The sequence below is a fragment of the Ascidiella aspersa genome, chromosome 9 (genome assembly GCF_963924565.1).
Source record: "Ascidiella aspersa chromosome 9, kaAscAspe10.2, whole genome shotgun sequence".
NCBI lineage: Eukaryota > Metazoa > Chordata > Ascidiacea > Phlebobranchia > Ascidiidae > Ascidiella > Ascidiella aspersa.
The window spans coordinates 12,646,180-12,666,162 of NC_139455.1; the positions used below are offsets into that span (position 1 = coordinate 12,646,180).

Consider the following 19,983-nt stretch of genomic DNA (forward strand, 5'->3'; position numbering starts at 1 on the left):
AAGCCATAATCACATGCACAGACGCTACAATACTAAATTTGGTAAAACAGTATCATTTGTCAAATTAACCAAACTGAGGAAAAACACATCAGTGTTTACTTTTATTACCGCAATTGTTCTTTTTGGCAAATTTGATTACCTTAATTATAAAAAAAATGGTTCCAATTTTATTATTATAAGCGAATTAAACTTTCTAGAATGTGAGTTTTCTACCCAATCTATAAAAATGTGCTATTTCAACATTTTTGCACGAGCTTACTCTTCGTGGTGTCTTGCAGTTATATACACTTATGGGCAGGAGCGCCCGCAGAAAATTTTCCAGGGGGGTCAACCAGGGGCGTAACCAGAAAATCAAAAAGGGGGGGTCCCGAATTTTCAACTTAGGGAATTCCCCTATTTTTCGTCTGACGTTAATGAATAATGACGTCATAAAACAGTAACAGTATGACGTCATAGAAGGGTGATTGGAAGACGTGATATAAAAACTAAACAGAAACAGCCAAATACGTCCAGCAAAAGCGACCACGTGCGTCGTCGACAATCCTGTCAGGCGCTAGCTGCGAAATCAAGGTGTGCAATCGTTAACTTCAGGTAAAAAAACAAACCAAGACCGTGAAATATATGTGATTAATTGTGGTAGAATCACACATAATTCGACTATCAGCAGCGCAGTTTTCAAGTTCCATGAACGGAACGAGCGCTAAATTACAAGCACGTCTTTCACCACCTGCAATATTTAACGAAGATCGTTTTTTCCAGGTGTTATTATGCCAAGATTAGCGCAACATCTGGGCCGAGCTGTGTCAACTAAATTACAAGCTGCGGTTGGGGGGAAATAAGTTGTGTCCATTGCACACTTAGCACGTGGTCTTAGCTTAGAGTATGCTTAAAGAGCATAATTTTGCGTTAACCATCATTACTTAAAAATGGAGACTTTGAAACGCGCACGACCATTATACCTCCTTTTAAAAATCTGCTTAAACAAATGTCGAAGTTACGGTACACCAACATCGGATTTTAGCGCAGAGACCGAACAGCGAGGAACATACTGCGTATAACTCGACGTTTTTCAGCGAGAAACAAATTAAGAAGGTTTGACTTAGCGTTTTCAATTGTCGAATACACACTTGCTAATCAGTCAACCTAAATAAATAACGAAAGAGAAAAACTATCCAGCGTTTACGGTCGACCAAACAAAAGACGAAAAACGGCATTTTGCACTCGATTTTGGTTTCGCATTGGATTAAGACGCGTGAACCAATTACTTAAAAAGCACGCCGCTTCGAACAGTTTGTTAAACCATGACAAAAACGAACAAAAAACGATAATATCATTTACAAAAAGGAGGTAAGAACTCTCGCCCCCTGGATACGCCACTGGGGGCAATGGATAATGTATAATATTTTTAACCTTCATAAGTAATACATATTACACTTATAATTAATACTAATAATTCGCATTTTGAAATTCAAGTGGGGCAAGTGCCCCCCCTTGGCCCCCCGTGCGGGCGCCCATGCTTATGGGGCCTATGGCGGTATGAATAGGTTACCAAAATATGGATTATAACCAGGGTGATTATTTTTTGACCTAAACAAATTTGAACTACTGAAATATATTGATTCAAACATTATTTTTTCGGGTTCATGCAAAGCTTAAAAATGTTTGTTGATATTTTCGACATACCATAACGACTATGAAAATACCAATTTTTGTTAATTGTGTAATCAATGTTGACTTGAAAGCCTTCTTCCAGATTAAATTAAATATAAATGTCTATAAAATACCTTAAACGGAAGCCAGTTCCGCATCCGTTTGGTGACATGCACGCAGTCGGTGGTCCAAGAGCTGCCCACTCCCCAGTTACTATTATTAAAAGCACTCTGTTTGTTAAACTGAACAAAAAGTAACATTATAAGGGTCTAATACATATTTCAAATGTAACTATTTCCTATCTGCAATACCTCCAAACCAAATGTTTATTTACACAAATTCTGGTGTTTATATTGAAATTGTGGTTGAAAACTATAAGTGCTAAAATCCGCAAGTGAGATAGATTTTATGCCAGATTTTATGTTTTGCCCTGATGTTTGTCTGCGTGACAAATATTTTAGACGTATTTTTAAATTTTATAATCGCTTTGTGACTAAGTTTTTATAACACAAACCACTTTTGTGTGTTGCAGCTTCCAATTTTATTTCAACAGTAAACCATGTAGCTTTCTCTAAATAATAAATCATTTACAACCCGTTTGTTTTTTTAATCTTGTCAGTTCTCTTTAAAAAATGGAGATACATATTACTTCAAGGATTCTGATTTGACAACAGAACCTTCATATTATACAATCAGCAACTAAACCCGGAAAGACATTTAATAACCCGAAACAAAGTAGTTTAATTTAATAGGGCTTACTTACTTGAACTGAAAAATGTCGCAATTATAGCAATTCCTAACAAACTGTTCATCTTCATTCGTTCTGACAAGTTGTAACACCTCAAATGATAAAAACTGTTTGTAGACATTTCGTCCATAATTGATAACTATATTCTCTGCAGAGTAGATGGCGATTTCAAACGTATGGTTGGTAGCTTATTAAAGCAGGAAACAAGCTTCCTGTGTCGGGCGGCAAGAATGAGGTGTCTTCGCGGAAACGTAATGTAAGCGGGTTTTCTTATCAGTACCGTGGTGTGGTTGTGTATGCACGATATCCAATCATCTTCCTCTTATTGTCATCTGATTTAATGTGTTAAGCTCGACTATACACACACCAAATTTGTGCCAAAAGTACTTTGTAAAACATATATATCCTGTATATACTATCTGCCACATGGGTAAAACTATCCCCTGGGCTAGACTGTTTTCAAGCAAAGTGTATGTCACATTTATCAAAGACATCCAAATTAAAAGTAATTCTTTCCTAGAAAAATATGGGTTTGCTTAAGTTTGTCTTGCATCTCAAAAATTGTTTAAAATAGTTTTACACAACACTCGTTAGTCCGGCCACTCTACTGAATTACTTTATTCTCAGTCAAGTCAATTTTTAAAAAAATCATCGCTTGATTTGTTAAAAATCCGATTAAGGCAGGGGTTTTTGAACTTTTTTCATCGCGGAGCCCTAAAATTATTTTTTGCTTCACGTGGACCCCCGTAGGCAAGAAATTATTAAAAATGACGTCATAAATTGACGTCACAATCAAATAGCCTGTCAGAAATATGCTGATGTTTTAAGTAAAAATGAGTTTGACATTTAGTGGTAAAACGTTTTATTTTTAATTAAACTTTCTTTTAAATTTGATTACTTTTTAAACGTAGGCTACACTAATATTTCAATTTGGCCTTCATGGACCCCCTGAAATTAGTTCACGGACCCCCAAGGGGTCCATGGACCCCAGTTTAAGAACCCCTGGATTATGGCAAATCTGGCTTTTGTAATCAATTTATTCACAGATAGGTAGTATTTTAGATGCATTGTGCAGAAAACGGCATGTAGCTTTTTCGGGCAAAAAACAAATTTTCTTTGGAAATGAAAGTTCACAATATTATATTCAGAAGAAGATATTACGAATAGATTGACGTATATATCATGTGGTTCTCAACCTTTTTAGCTAACGGGTAAAGTTTCAAAACAAAATTTTGCGGACCGGTGAACTTTTAAAAACAAAAATCACGCCAAAAATGTAATTACGACAAAAGTATACAACTTAAAAGCAAAGAATGGAAACTTCAATTTAATGAGCAATTTGCTGCTGTCTTTTTGATAACATATGTGGTATAGGTGGTTCAATTGAACTTTTTTAACTCGTCTTATTAAAGTTTAAGACACTTACTTTTAAACAGTTGGGTATAGCACTTGCAACCTTGTAAGTAGTAATATGTGGTCCATATTCTGAGTAAATTAATTGTAGTAAAATGTTATAAATTGTAGAAAAATTTGACCAATTGTAGCAAAATGTAACCAATTGTAGAAAAATGTGACCAATTGTAGAAAAATGTGACCAATTGTAGTAAAATGTTACCAAATGTTAAAAAACTGTTTAAAAGTGATTTTTAACAATTGTAGTAAAATGTTGCGAAATGTCAACAGGATGCAGCAATCTCCTAGATTGGTTAACTGGCGTCTCTCTGGCAGTTCTATATTGGAAAAAATATTGACAACAATTGGTTTATAGTTAAGGGTATGTATTATTAGAGTTTATTTTTAACATATTTTCTTTGGTGATTTACCTACGACTGAATTTTCAATGGAGTTTACTTACCCCTTACCTGTGTTATAGCTGTCCCAACGGGGTGTGGTAAAACACAATTTGTGAAATGCGTTATTGAAGAGAATTTGATTAAACCAAAGCCGCAAAATATAGTTTTGTTTTACGATGAATGGCGGGATTCCTACAAACAAATGACAAATATCGCTTTTTGTTTAAGGGGAAAACCGGATTCTGCGTCGCGTTATGGCAAAACTGATTCTATGCCGCGTCGTCCTTTGGGCGCTCGGACTGCGACACTCGACAGGATACACTAATTTTCATTTAGTTTTTGTTTCTTATTAAAACTTAAGCACCAAAACACCATTACAAACTTCGGAATGAAATCGGGGGCAATAATGAAAAAACAATGCAAAACCCCATAAGAGACCATTTGCTTTCATGTATAATAAATTTATTTATAAACACGCAATCTGTACGCCGTAACGTCCTAGATATTTTTTACAATTTATTTGGAATTAAAATTCGATTACGTAAGAATCAAAAGAATGCAAATATAGAAATTCCACCATGACGATACAACAAAATAATATATAAATTACGTTTTGCATCATATTTGAAGGTTGGGCCTCCTATTTGAACTTCAATGTTTTTATTTTATTGTAGCGATAAACTTTAATTATACTATAAGCAGTAAATACTCAATGTTCTTAAGCGTTTTTCCAAGCGCGCCACTCGTGGTATTTTTCTAAGCCTTACAACCCATTATAGATATTCAATATGGGCATTACACCAAAAACATTTCGATATTTTTCGATTACACGTCAATAAGGAATGCAAATATACTGAAGTTAATTCTTAATCTAGAGAAGCGCAAAAATGCTTGTTTATTTTGTTTTAAATTGGCTAAACTTTAATTTAGGAAAAATGACTTACATGGGCATACAAAAAGTTTGCACATTACTCGATATATTAAACTTTTAAGGTAATATGGCGAACATGGTGTGAGGGTGATTGTAAACATGCATCGAAAAAACACGTAAAAAAATTATGCAATGCATTTATCTTGTAACAACGGTGATCGTTATATTGGCGAAAAATATCAGTTTGGATATGTAAATGATACTAATTATGGTATCCTCATTATATCTTTATAAACGATTATTAGAAGTAAATAAACTTTGAAAAACAGCCAAAATTTGTTTTTCACCATAAAAATGTTAAGTTATTTTTTTCACTTAGGACTCACTGAGATAATACAACCAAGCCTGAGGCATTTGATGTCGGGTGGCATTAATTCGATTTGAAGGCTGAACTGCAATATTTTTAAATAATGTGCAAAGGCGTTGATTTGAATCCCACATGAGTGGGTCGATAGCTCGGCTCTTCAACTCTATCTCGTAATGATGTAAAAGGTAGGTATAGACGCCAATGATATTATGATGGCAACTAGAGGGCGGAACGCGTGTGTCAGACAAACCATCTTAATTATCTTCAACAAAATTGGAATACTCAGTCGCTTTTGTGAAAGCGATAACTGAGAGCGGTATATTACTCTTTTTCCCGTTGAACTTTGTACTTTGTTTATTTTATCGCACGTTAGTAGGTGGCCGGCAGAGAACCCTTTATTGTTTTTCTTTTCATTCGCGGGCGTTTTTAGTCAGTGGTTATAGTTACATTGTCTAAGCTGTTTTAAACTATATTTTTTCATCTAAAAATACACGAATATTTATCACTTTATTTTATTATTTTTTTTTTTTTTGGATTCCGTTTGAAATGGTAATATTTGTTAACGTGATTGCGCACATCGCAAACTATATAAACAAAATTACAGTTGCAAACGATGGCAGCGAGAGACGAAAAGAATTTACGTACGATGTAGATTAACTACGAACCTGGTGCCATTTCATGCAATAAACGTTAAAGTAAAAACTTAAAACAAAACCGTACTGTAATGTTGTTTATATAGTTTGTGATGTGCGCAATTAAGATAACAAAATAATACCATTTCTAACGGAATCCATAAAAATTGATAAATATTCGTGTATTTTTAGATAAAAAATATAGTTTAAAACAGTTTAAACAAGGTAACTATAACCAGTGACTAAAACCCCCGCCAATGGAAAGAAAAAACAATGAAGGGTTCTCTGTCGGCCACCTACTAACGTGCGTTAAAATAAACAAAGTACATAATAGTTCAGGGTTCGGCAACCCCTGGCACGCGTGCTAAAAGTGGCACGCGAGATGATTTTTCCGGGCACGCCAAATGATTTAACGCGCACGTTATATCACCTTAAGATAGTGCAACCATTACACCAATACCAGATCATTAACTTTATTATTACATCACTAACACTAGTAAATGTTTTCCCACATTGCCAGTTCGTTACACGGGTATTGTGTTAGTGACAGTTCGTTTTTTTCAGCAGGGTGAGGGTGTTTTTATACAATTTAACTTATGAAATTAGGTTTATTGGCGTACCCCAAGATGCGTAAATTAAATGTCAGATCATTTGTAAGTTAGCAGATCACAGCAGGACTGCGGAGTCGGACTCGGGTAAGACTAGGACTAGGTAAAACTACCGTCCGACGTTTGCGCATGTGCAGTACTAAATTTCGAAACTGATAAGGCAGCAAACTATAAATTGTTAAGGTGGAATAGCAAATGATGGCATATTTTCCATTAACCCTATGATCCGTAGGATTGCCATTTTTATTTTAGTTACGTAAATCGGTGAAATACAGATTGTAGAGCAGGGTCGGCAACCTACGGACCGCGGGCCGGATCCCGCCCACCGATGTAATTCATTCGGCCCGCCGCCTCTTTGACAAATTTGACCTCTTTGACACGAGTCTATTTCACATACTTTTAGACTATTATAACTACGTAATTGCAAAAAATTTTCGCGCTTTGCGCGAATGTTTGTTAAGCGTCCGGTTTGTTTACGTTTTGATGCTGCATTTTCAACTAGATCAGCGATTCTTTCCGTTGCGCCGCGGAAGGCTGCCAAGTGCGTATAGCGCAAAATGGAAAAAAGTTAAAAAAAATATTGTATATATAGTTTTTATAATTTTTTTGCTTTTTATTTTCGGCAATGTAATAAAAACTTGCAAAAATTTAAAAGAAATACCGGTATAGCAAAAAAATCGCGATCGCTTCGCTCGCCAGATGAGCCTTGTCTTCAAATAGTTAATAAACACTGAACTAGATTAACTTTAAATGTTATCGTGTTCCCTAAAAGTAATTTTATTACACTTTTTATTCGCTTTGCCTCAATACTTTACTGCCTCTGTAAATGTAATTAAACACTTTTTAAGTGCAAACAATATCCGAGGCCCGCCTGATTCAGAGTTGTTCTAACATTTTAGTAACACAATTCTTAGTCATCATTTTGTGCGGCCCGCAGGAAACTTTTTAAGTTTGGTTTTGGCCCGCGACTAGAAAAAGGTTGCCGACCCCTGCTGTAGAGTGTAGAGTCTGAGCCGGACTCTGGACTCGATAAAATTGCACATTGTGCCGGAGTCGGACTCGGGTTGTTTTTAACCGACTCCGGAGCCCTGGTTGCCAGTGCAAAACCAAACAAAAAAAATGTTTGGCACGCGAGTTGTTGATGTTTTGAAATTATTCATAAACTGGCACACGGCATATGAAAGGTTGCCGACCCCTGACTGAGATAAAAGTGTAACACATTAGTTTAAATGTTGTGGTTAAAACAGTGATAAAAACAACAATACATTCACCACCATTTTCACAACCAACCATAATAATTTCATATCTATATGGCATTAATTTATTATGAAATACTTACCACATCCGGAAATTGCAAAGCTTGATATTTTTTAATTAGATCTTAGTTACGGTGTCCGGACCCCCCCCCCCACCCCGTTTAGTATTGCAGGTAGCGAGATACGTGCTTGCAATTTAGCGTACTCCCTTCAAGGGATCAACCAATGCTTTTGCTGGACGTTAATGGACGGTTTCTGATTAATTTTTTATTTATTTATGATGTCATTACAGTCACTATTTTATGACGTCACACCCGTCACTATTTTATACCGTCATTAACATCAAACGAAAAAACGGGGAATTACCCAAGTTGAAAATTCGTATTTTAATACAATAATGTTCATTTGAACACGTGGAAACATTGTCTAACATATCCAACACAAACTCATATTATACAGAATATGTTAAACCGTTTTCAGTAATCCTAACTAGTTTGCAAATAATAGAAAACTTAACAAGCCATCCAGCTAAGAACAATCTATGGGCACAAATACTATATATAATTTCTTAATAAATTTTATCCTACTATAAAGTAAACTGAGGTGAAAGCGCTCTATTGACAGGTTAAAGAGCAGCTACTTTTTCCTCCCGCTACGCTACATAGTTGAAGACCTGTTAGTGCTGTGCTGCAACTCAACCAAAACTATAGTGTATACCGCTCGCTCATTTGACGTCCTCCACTATCAACTAATCAGAGAGTCGTCTTAACGTAACGTTGTTGGCGCGCTTACTTCAAACGACTGAAAAGAGCAGTGGCATTGCGAATGAGACAATCGTGTTATCGCAACTCACTGGATTTGTCAGTTGTAACCGGTCACCGATTGTGAAATTGACAAAAATAGTTCTTTTTAATTTGTCCGTGAAATTTAATTGCTTACTGTGTAGCAACGTTTCCTATACGGTAAATATATATATATATATATATATCTTGACCTTGGAATTGTTCATTTGTGGTAAACGGATTTAACAAATTAATATCAAGAATTAAAATATCAATGTCGTTTAAGTGTGGGTTTTATTCTCCACTTCTAAATTCTGTCATATTCCACGTTAAAAAATATGTTTTTGTGCCAGAGGGTGTTTCGACATTAATCACCACACGGTGGATAATTCCACTCCATGATTTTCTCTTTATTATTGTCTATTGCAAACCAAGCACCTATTTTTTTGATTTTGCGCATGCAAAGCTCGTGGTCCTTCCAAAATACCTCTGTACACCACCGTTTACTCCCTAAAACGAGGAAATTTAACCCGGGTAAAACTCGGGTAAATTTACCCCAGGTTAAGAAAGGCTGATGTAAAGAAAAAATCCATTCGATTTATTCGATACGACTACGATCGAGAATCCCCATGCTTCCTCCAATTAAAAAACGCAAATGATGCAAAATATTGCCTACGAACGACTATTACGGAATATAAAGATATTAGCATAGAATACTTAGTACCATTGAACGCAGGAGCCTGAACATTAACACGTCTGTCCTACCACAGTTGCACTTTGACCCAGACTTGGACAACTAGATTTATATCGGCTTTTTAAAAGTAGATTAGAATTAGACATAAAGCATTTCACTTTTACCAAATTAGATAAGAAGCGGCCGCATTTTATTTTAATTTAATGATTTAGAAAACTGGAACTATCTAGTTATTGAAGTCTGCTTTGACCTTGTATTTTAGTAGCGCATTATATGACAGTTGTGATATACAAGATAGACTTAGTTGGCAACCTCTGAGGATTGTTTGAATAAAGCACCAGCGATGCTCGGTTCTGAAGAGGACTTTGTAGGAAACGGCGTTTTTTTTTTGTTTTTTTTTTTCAGCAAAAATGTGACTTTTGGTCGCTGACTGGCTAGCCACCCCTGCTCGAAGCACTTCTCTTTATCCTTTTTTTTTTATCTCGACTTGTTTTTATCAAATGCCACGTCAGGTTGCCTTGTCCGCGGGGCGCTGCTGCACGGTTCTCGTTTTAAAACTTTTAATCTGGACCGGTACTGCTGTTACATGTTTGTGATCATTTTATCAATTTTACTATTACTTTGCTATATGTATAAGTATTTTACTTTACTTTGAAATGTTTAAGCAAATGAAATGTCAAATTATAAAAACTGTGAAAATGGAACGTCTTTATGTTTTGATTGCTTTCGGTGTTATTTGAAAGCGTTTTGCTATTATTCCGACAGGATTCTGTCTTATTCCTCCGAGTTTACGTATATCACTGCTTCAGGTCTAATTCCGACCAACTGAGATGTAATCCGACGGATTTACATTTTATTCTTTCAGGTTTCGGTAATGTTTTACGTTTTACTACGAGTTTTACGTTTTACGTTTTACTTTTTACTATAGATGACAAATCCGGCGTTGCCCAGGTATAGGTTATTATCATTATCGCTATTATCTGTGTGACAGTAAAGAGTCAAAATCAATTCTTCGCCTTGTGAGCTTATATTCATTTTTCTTCAGTTTTTTTTTTGTACAATGCAAAAAGAATGTAATCAAACTGCATCCAACCTAGAAAATCCCGTTTGGCAACAAAAAATGGTTGCTGTTGAAACCGCTGCAAACAACGCAGTATTGACCAGTTTACTTAAACAAAATTAAAATATACGTTATGATGTGGACTCTTCACTATTACAGATTACATTGTAACATGTCTGTGTTAATTGTTCTCATATGGAACATTGTTTGCCCTGCTGATAGACCATGACTAACGCTATAAAAAAAATGTGGCAATTCAAATGCATGTAATTGATGTTACGAACTCTTCGGAGGGCTAAATAATGCGAAAATATTATTTTAAGTACATATCAGTTTTACTTATGCCTAAACGCTGCACTACGTAGCACTATACACGTTCCGTAAATAGAAAATTTATAACATGTGATATGTTTAAAAAAACAAAAAACATGTGATATGTTTATTTGCATTTTGCGGTGATCGGAGAAAAAATAGCGATGGTTGTCCCTTGACTGGGAACACATAATAAGACCTAAAAGGCAATACCTAAAGCAGAAAATTCTATAAAATCATAGTATTCAACCCAACGACATAACAAAGCCAAATACGCAGTAAAATTTAGTAAAGTGTAAGTTTGAAATCCTCTGAATTAACTCTGAACTAAATACGTCCTAGAAAAAGGATTAGGGCTAAGGTTATTCTGGGAGTTGGGTGTAGGGTGGGGTTTGGGGTTAGGTAAAGTGTTGTATTAAATTCTAATTTAACAGTGAATACACGGACCAAGGCATGGTAAAAATTAACGTAGTAAAATTGGCAAAAGTACTAGGAGTCTGATTGTGATGTGCTCACAACCAAAATGTGCACATTGTGCGCGGTTCATTGCGCATGTGAGGGTGCACATTGTGCACTTGCGATATTAGCACCTAGTGTGCACTAAATCTGCATCTAATGTTCACCTCACGTCAATGTTTGTGCTCTTAATGCAGGGGTTCTTAAATATTTGTACCGCGGACCCCTAAAATTTTCTTTCATCTCGCGTGCACCACTGTAGGCAAAAAAAAATTAAAAAATAACGTCATAAATTTAGGTCACAGTACAAATAGATGCAAAACCGTTTTATTTTTAATTAAATTGTTTTCTTTAATAAATTGATTACTTCTTAAATATACACTAATATTTTCAATAGACCTTCATGGACCCCCCAAACTAGTTCACGGACCCCAAGGGGTCCATAGACCCCAGTGTAAGAACCCCTGTCTGTGCATGTGCGCAAAAAAGTGGGTAAAAAAGAGCACACTTTGTTTTCTGTGATCACTGTTTTTACCGCTTGTGATGGTAAGGCGCTATTTTGTCCAATCCAAATGAAATTTGGCTTTTTCAGGCTTTTTTTTGTTTTATTCAAATATTGCACGAGTGTTATGTTAAGATTCGATCAAACTAACGTAAAAAGAGAAAAATTGTCCAAAAAATTGCAAAAAGCGACGAAATTGCCACAAAAAGAGAAATTCAATGTACAAGCATGACCATTAATTCCTTTTTTTATTAATTTAAGGAAAAACATAGGCTTGTTAGAGTTTGTAGAAAATTTTACTTGTTTTTTAGGTAAGTTTGGCTTTTTCTATTTTTGCCATCTGGCAAGCCTGATTATTATCGAACTTAAAAACAGGCCGAAATGCAGGTGAAGGATTTGCACGTGCTGAATTCTTACCAGAATATATGCAGTTATGTTTCTGTAGCATTTTTTTGTTCGTCTTTCCCTTCAGTGTAATTGATTTTTAGATTTTTTTTATTTAGATAGCTTTTTATATTTTGTTCATGTTTAATTTCTTTTTACTATAATTCCTTTTTTCTTTTTTTGTCATTTGAGATTATATTTAAGTTTGTTTGTTCAATTTCTGTTGCATTTTTATATTACCTATCGATATTAGTTCGTTTATAGTATTTCGCAAATATTTCTGCTGCAATTTGCGTCCTGCTTTCCATTTAAAAATGTTGCAGTTTGCGTTCCGCTTTTCCATTTAAATCTTACGATTGCGTTTCGCCCTGTTTTGTTCCCTTAATTGTTTTTGTGCTATACGTGCCGTGACGCCTTCAAATTTCTGGTTTTGTAAAATAAACTTTTGTGTTGAAGTTTTTTTAATTTACGGAATTATAGCCTCACTTAAAGTTGAACAATCACTTCTTTTAAATGTATTTTATAATTAAGAACAATGCTATTTTTTTAAATGAAGTGAGTCAGCGATGTCGATCGAGCCATTAATTACGAAAGTTTTTTTCCTAATTGATCATTTAAAAAAATGTGACGTATCGTTATTCAATGTTCAACAAATTAAAAAACATTTTTTGGCCTACCTAACAAAATTAAAATTCAATATTGCAGTCAAATTAGATTAAAAATGGTCAAACAGAAAGTCTTTAAATACAATAAGTGTTGCCGTACGTTTAAAAGTCCTATCAACATATGCAATTGGGTAGGGGTGCCTAAAACTTAACATTTCATTCCGATAACCAATATCGTGGACAAACAGTATCACAATCCAATACCTAATGACGTTATAACCATGCCCACAAAAGCAGAATAGATGAAAAATATGAACGTTTAAAAGTATTTTGCAGGTTTAGTTACCTCTGGTTGTTTCTTATTTGCCCCATATAATCGAAAATCCATACAGTTGGGACTCAATTAACACAAATATAATCATAAAAACAAACGAAAGAAAAATAACATGCATATAGCCTAAATTTACTCCATATAATCAGAAATCCATAGAATTGGACTCAATTAAAAAATATATAAAAATAAAAAGAATTGATAACATGTATTACATTTCAATACAATAAACAACTTAGAAGATATCGTTTAATATAGTTATTTCTTTTACTGTATAACGTGCACTGGTACACTATGAGTTGATCGCCACATATCTCAAGTGCACATTGTGCACGATTTGGTTTTGAGTCTTTTTGCCTGTGTTGCAACGATGGCGAAAATTTAATAACATGGCCGAACGCATTATCTAAGTAAATTATATTTATCAAATATATTTTTTGATTATTCCCTAAATACTTCGCCGTAGGTATTTAATGTTATTGTCGCGGTAATACATGAAGAGGCAAGGCCATGTAACAAAGTACCACTCATCCTAGAAAGCCGGGAAGCATTGCTAGAAGCTTCATTTATATGACGCTCGTAAACTATGACGCCAGATTAGACCATAAGCCAAGAAAAGCTCGAAGGTTTTCTTTTTAGGCTAAATAAAATGAGATTTCGCCCTCGCGTTTTACATATTTATAATGACATAAATTCGGGCTATCATTTAGTCGATTCATGCACAACAACACGCAACACTGCTTTTTATGTAGTCCAGACAAAATATTTTGGGAACTCTATTGTCCACACGTAGATCCAATAAAACTAATTTCGGCACTTTTTTAATCGTACGTAGCCCAAATAAAACTAATTTGGGCACTATTTTGACCGTACGTAGTTTGGATAAAAATAGTTTTGGAATTTATTTGTCCGTAAATTTATTTGTACGTAGCACTAAGTAAACTAATTTTCGATATTTTTTGTAGCTCGGATATAGAGCATGCAACAAATATACTTAACCATGAACCAAAGTGAAATTAATAATATTGAACAATAGCCCGGGCAAGTAGCGCTATTTTCTAACGGCCAACTAACACAAAAAAAATAAACATTAGGCCCTGAAAATATTCCCCCCCAACAAAATATACAAGAACCGCACCCCCTCTATTTATATGGGCCGAAAAATTATTTTCGGGACATATCTTGTTTCGACGTTGATGTTGGTCTTATTTCGATTTTATGGCTGAAGTCCTTTTCAGAAGTATTTTTTGTTGAAAAAGATTAACTAGGGGTAACACTGCGTGATCTCAAGCCTCAGCCTTTGTTTCCTTTATAATTATTCTATAATTTTGTGTGATATTTTATATTTTGCTTTAAGCCTTCTATAAATGCTTAAACAAGCAAACAACGAAAATTGTAAGACGACCCAACTTGGGGCCGCGACATGTTTTTTATCATTGACGTCACAAAGGTACATTACTAACAAGTAGCATCAAGCACCTGAGCAAGGTCCCCTCTTAGAAATGTTTCCACTAAGCAAATATTTGATTTATAGTGCGCTTGAAAAATTGAAGGCCGTTTGGGGAATCTCTATCTCCTAATATCCAAATGGCCCTATTTTTTAAGGGAACTCCGTAATTAAAGTTGTGCAAACTTAGCTAATTCATTTTTGGTGCATAGCATGTTCTGTCTTTAAATGAGAACAAAATAAAAGGCCCTGCTTAATTTACTATTTTTGCCAACGTGTAACTAGATGTTAAAAAAGTATTATATGGCTTTCGTGGAAAAAAAGTTCTTGGAAAATAGGGATGTTTTCTTTAATTTGTTATGCTGTAAACCAAAATATTTGCTTCGAAAAAAGCTTTGTTTTGTCATAGATTAGTTTTAACAGAACAATGGAAAAATATGAGCGATTCTGAAATATTTTATATTATTATTTTTTTGCCTAAAGCCCTGGTTTATAATTATCCAGTGTAAATTACACGAAACGCGACGAAAAGGTTTGTATGATTGTCTTAATAGTTGTTTTTTTTAACAATTTGTAAAACGCAAACCTAATGTTGTCTAGCAATGCCAAGTGATATGCAAACAGATGAACATGTAAAATCCAGACAGCTTTATGTCTCAAACAAGATTATGGAGGTTAGAGAGAAGATACATTTAAGAGGTGGGAGTTAATGTCGGTTAACAAGAAACGGTTGCGTGAACGGAATAAATTTACATGCATATAGCTATATATATATATTTTTTATATATATTTTTTTTTTGCTTGATGCGAATGAAATATGTTCTATGCAATCTGTTGCACAGCTGTAAACCCCAATCAACATATTTTATAATAATTTTGGGTTGAAAAATAAAAAGTATGATAATACGCACGCTTTTAGTACGTTTTAGTTATGGTTGGGCAGTAAGACTTATGCATATATTTTGTCACCTCTTTACTTCTGCACATCACCTTTCGCATTTATTCCTTGTTTTATCTCGTTTTCTATTGACACATTATAGGCTACCTTCGGCACTCTGGCCATTTTTTTTCTTTTCGTTGTGATTCATGAATAAAAAGGTTTAGGAAGACTGGCAGAACCATTAGAATTACAATCTATTGAACTTAATGAAACCCGCGGGCGGCATCTGGCCCACCAAGCAATTTAACCCAGCCCGCGGCTCATTTTAATAAAACTTTTAGCCATTGACGTGTTTCTTAAATTACACTTGTATCCCATTAAATTATACTTGTATACCAATAAATTACACCCGTATACCTATACCACTATTACCTATTCCTACCTCTACCAGCTTGCCAAAATAAGGGTATTTAAAGCATTTATTTAAAATAAGTCACACTTGGTATTATACATAATAATTAGGGCGAGTTTTTGACCAAAAAATGAGAAATTTTAAATTTTGACATACAAATATTTTTTTTTTGACAAAATTTTAACCTAACAGTAATACATTGATTTAAACAACGCCTTTTCGTATAAAGTACCGCATTTAGTGTTTTGGCGTCGTTAGTACGCAAATCAGTCATTTTTCGGGTTTAAAATGCAAATCTCTTAAAAATGCATATAGGCTAGTTTAAGGATGTCCAACCTGCGGCCCGCCTGATGTTTACGTGCGGCCCACCACTTATTCTCACTTTCAGTAGCCTTTATTTAAAGAATTGTTTCGACTATCATTCAAATGTGTAAAACGCACAGTATTTGATCTTGATGTACACCTAATCTAATATCTTTTCTGAGACTATAATCGAGTCTAATGTCGTATTTCAACATCCATCAAACACTTGCGCATCCATCATTGTTAAGCAAGATGTGTGTTTTTTCTTAATGTGTGTGTTTTTGCGGACCGTTTTAAGGAAACATATCAGCCCGAAGGTGTCGTACCATGGCATGATACGGCATGTAAACTCAATTTTTTTTTTCGCGTTTCGCGCTATTAGGCCGAGATTCACTTACATTGCGCACGAGTTCACTATGGAAGAACGGGTGTTTATAAGTTAAGTCATTTTATGACGTCACAATATGACGTAACTTATGACGTCATCCCTTTAATTTAATGGGTTTTGCGTTTTTTTAAAGTGGCAATGCGGCCTATTCGGCTAAAAGGTTGGACATTCCTGGGCTAGTTGATACTTTTGGCATATCAAAAAGACAAAAACTATAAAAATGCCAAATAAAAACAATTAAAATTGTTGAATAATCAGTTCAGCTAAAATACAAGTTAAAAATAATTTTCAAAAATTATTAAAGCAAGATGTGAGATTATCGAAATAGTAAATTGGATAATTGCAAATTACCACCGAGAGAACATACATCAAATACTGCACAAAACAGTTGTCCAAATCTGAGATACAAAACTATCTAAAGCAAATTAGAAATTCGGTGATCCTAACGCGTTTATAAATCGTATATTGCTCTAATGCAAATATAATGCAGTTAAAATGTTTTTGGATCAGATGTAAAACTAAATTTTGATAAAATTTTAACTGAACGACAATTTTAAGCAACGTATCACAGATTTGTTAATATTTTGTAATGATTTTTAGGCATTTTGTAAACGATTTTGACTTGAAATAATTTTGACAAATTTTGACCAAACGTGTAAATTTTGACTTTTTTTGACTAGTCAAAAAATAATAAGGCTTTTTTGTGTCATTTCTATAGAGGCTGAAACTTGCTAAAACTAATTCAAATGCATAATTTTTTTGACACCTCTCCTGCTATATCAAAGTAATAAATCATTTCATTGTGGAACATTGTTTATGAAGATTGTTTGCATGAATTTATTCTGTTGCACTTTATGTTGAGGAGTAAGCACGCTTAAGCATAATATCTTTTAGCCCATTTTACGATAATGCTGTAAGTACTAGGAGTTAGACTGTTAGATTTTGCAATAAAGATATGTATTTTTGCATAATGTGAACGTGCTATGTAACTCATATGGCCATAGCACACTGGTTTGTTTTGAACGTCACGAGAGCTTGATAGTAAATGCGAATTTTTATCATACCAATCGATTATGGAGTATATTTGAACGAAAGTTAATGTGTTTTGAATACAACAATACATTTAATTGTTTTTGAATTTTTTCCAGGGTTTTACGAACGGTCTGGGTTTAAATCAAAATTTTAGTCTACTCGCGGACAGGCGGTTACCGATAACTGTTCAAAAAATACAAATGAAAAAACAAAATGAAAAAAATCCATCATACTGTGGGCTTTTGTCATTATTGCATATTTTGTTGTAACATGTTTAACTGCTAGCCTCATGTTATAGTCCATGATTATGAAAGATAAATGTGACAATCAGCATAAACGCAAAACGTAATGTTACGAATAGCGTAAGATCGTTGTAAGAGGCCTAAATAATGCAAACATATTTTTTGAATGGCATAATATTTTACTCATGCCTAAACGTTTGCACTGCGCGTCACTAAATAGAAATACTAGCTTGTTTAATTATGTGATTTATTTTCATGGCTCTAAAGATCTAATTCTTCGTCTCCGTGAATTCCCATTAATTTTTGCATTTAATTAAAAGAGTGTAAAAATAAAAAGTTAACGTATAACCTAAAAGCAGTTTTGTGTCTGAAATTGGTCACTAAAGGAATTGCGAAAACGAGCTGTGATCATTCACTGACTAAAAGCGGCATGTTATAGCCGATGATCTAAAAAAATATTGGGGTATTTAACACCAAACCAAATTACAAAACACACAACCTTGGCTAAACATGTCTCGCATTTTTTACGAACGAAAACCCGTGACATATATAGATCGAACAAAAGTGAATTTGCTTAGTGTTCAAACTGCTACAATAAACACTATATTTTGGAAACTCAGTACAAATGTTGCGTAGTTTATACTCGGTTGGGGTTGCTGTACGTTGTCTGTATTTTAACGTCAAGAGGTTTTTCTAGAAGTCGCACACCCTCCCCTTGGATTTAACATGAAGCCAAAGTGCAAAGTTGTGTGATGATTTTAAAATCTTTTAAGTAACGAAAACCTGCGACATTTGTCAATTAGAAATAATTCTCGGACGTAAAACTGTCGGTTGTAGCAGCAATTGTTCTATACTTGCTTGATAACGTGATATTTAAGCAAACATGTAATTCAGGTGGAAACTGCGTCAAGCGTGAGAAAAATCCCCATTGGAAATAAAAATGCCTATAGTGTTAACTGCTGCAAAAAACGCAATGTTTTGCGAACTCTGCTTAAATGTTACGTGGTTGAACATATTATAAAAATCCATTAGGCTTTGGTCTTAATCACTATCAATTTTGTGGGGAAAGGTTTGTCCTACGATGTTCGTGTAGGTATATTTTTTTTTTTTTTTTTATTTTGGTGTTTAATCAAAGTATGTTTATTATACGTTTGGTGGCAGTGTTTGGTCGAATTATGTGATATTTAAGCAAACACGTAATCCCGACACCAAATGGGGAACAACGTAAGAAAAATCCTTCCTGGAAACTGCTAAACCTCTACATTTAACGCCATATTAAGCTGAGTGCAGTCAGACAAACCCGTAACCCGTTCAAAATATAAATTGCTTACTGTTCAAACTGCGACAACAAACGCGACATTTGGCGAACTCTGCCTAAATTTTGCGTGGTTAAAAGTTCTGCTAGACATTTTAAACTTAATTCTGCTGAAACGTTGCACACGTTCAGTAACAATAAATTTCGTAACATATGATATTATTTTGCGTTTACGTGTCGTGTAGCCTTTTATGGTGTCTGAAACGATTTAACTTGCTTTTCCACAATAAGACTATCACTTCATAAGATTTGTGTGGAAGCTACATTGAATCGACTGGCGTGGTACAAATTAATTATTATGGCTCCAATTTGCGTGACTGTAAAAAATCAAGTTCAATTCTTTGTTTTGTAAGATTAAATTGCTCTTTGTGCACAGTTTTTTTATACAATGCAAGTACGTAACCAAAAAGTAATGCTGTGTGCTACCAAAATGGATCCAACGTAAAAATCATCCCGTTTAAAATGAAAATTGCTTTCTGTTAAAACTGCCGTAATATACGCGTTTAATTTTACTTATAGTAAGTGACTATTGGCATTATTTCATCGATGTAAATCAATTACAACTACAATAACCGCAATAGTTTGTGAAATATTTAAATTGTTCGTGGTTAGTCGTAAACATAAAAAAATTTATCATGACGTGGACTCTTTATCACTATTATATATTACGTTGTAACATGTCCGTTTAAATTTGCTAGCCTCATAAAAATGTGTTTGCCTCGTGAATAGACCATGACTATGAAAGATGAATGTGGCAATTCACATGTAACCATTTGGTGTGTGTATTGTCGTGTAACCATTTGATGTGTGTGTTTTATTTCGCTGTGATCGGAGAACGCTGATTGTGTCTGAAAGTTTGTGTTTGTCATGGTACGACAAAATACTCCACTAAAGCATACAACGCAGCCATTAT

General features: G+C 34.5%; 2 protein-coding genes across 2 annotated transcripts in view; one reads left to right on the top strand and one right to left on the bottom strand.

Annotated features, from left to right (window-relative positions):
• LOC146133041 (semaphorin-5B-like) overlaps positions 1–2,534 on the bottom strand; it is a 30,530-nt gene extending 27,996 nt beyond the window's left edge. Inside the window, exons 1-2 of the mRNA XM_083397525.1 lie at positions 2,414–2,534; positions 1,785–1,863 (exon numbers count right to left, since the gene is read on the bottom strand). Of these exons, the coding sequence (XP_083253651.1) occupies positions 1,785–1,863; positions 2,414–2,528 (194 nt within the window). The 5' untranslated portion in view covers positions 2,529–2,534. The remainder of the gene's footprint in view (positions 1–1,784; positions 1,864–2,413) is intronic.
• A 12,566-nt stretch (positions 2,535–15,100) lies between these two features.
• Positions 15,101–19,983, top strand: part of LOC146133042 (outer dynein arm-docking complex subunit 3-like) — a 49,877-nt gene continuing 44,994 nt past the window's right edge. Inside the window, exon 1 of the mRNA XM_083397633.1 lies at positions 15,101–15,197. Coding sequence (XP_083253759.1) covers positions 15,101–15,197 — 97 coding nt within the window. The remainder of the gene's footprint in view (positions 15,198–19,983) is intronic.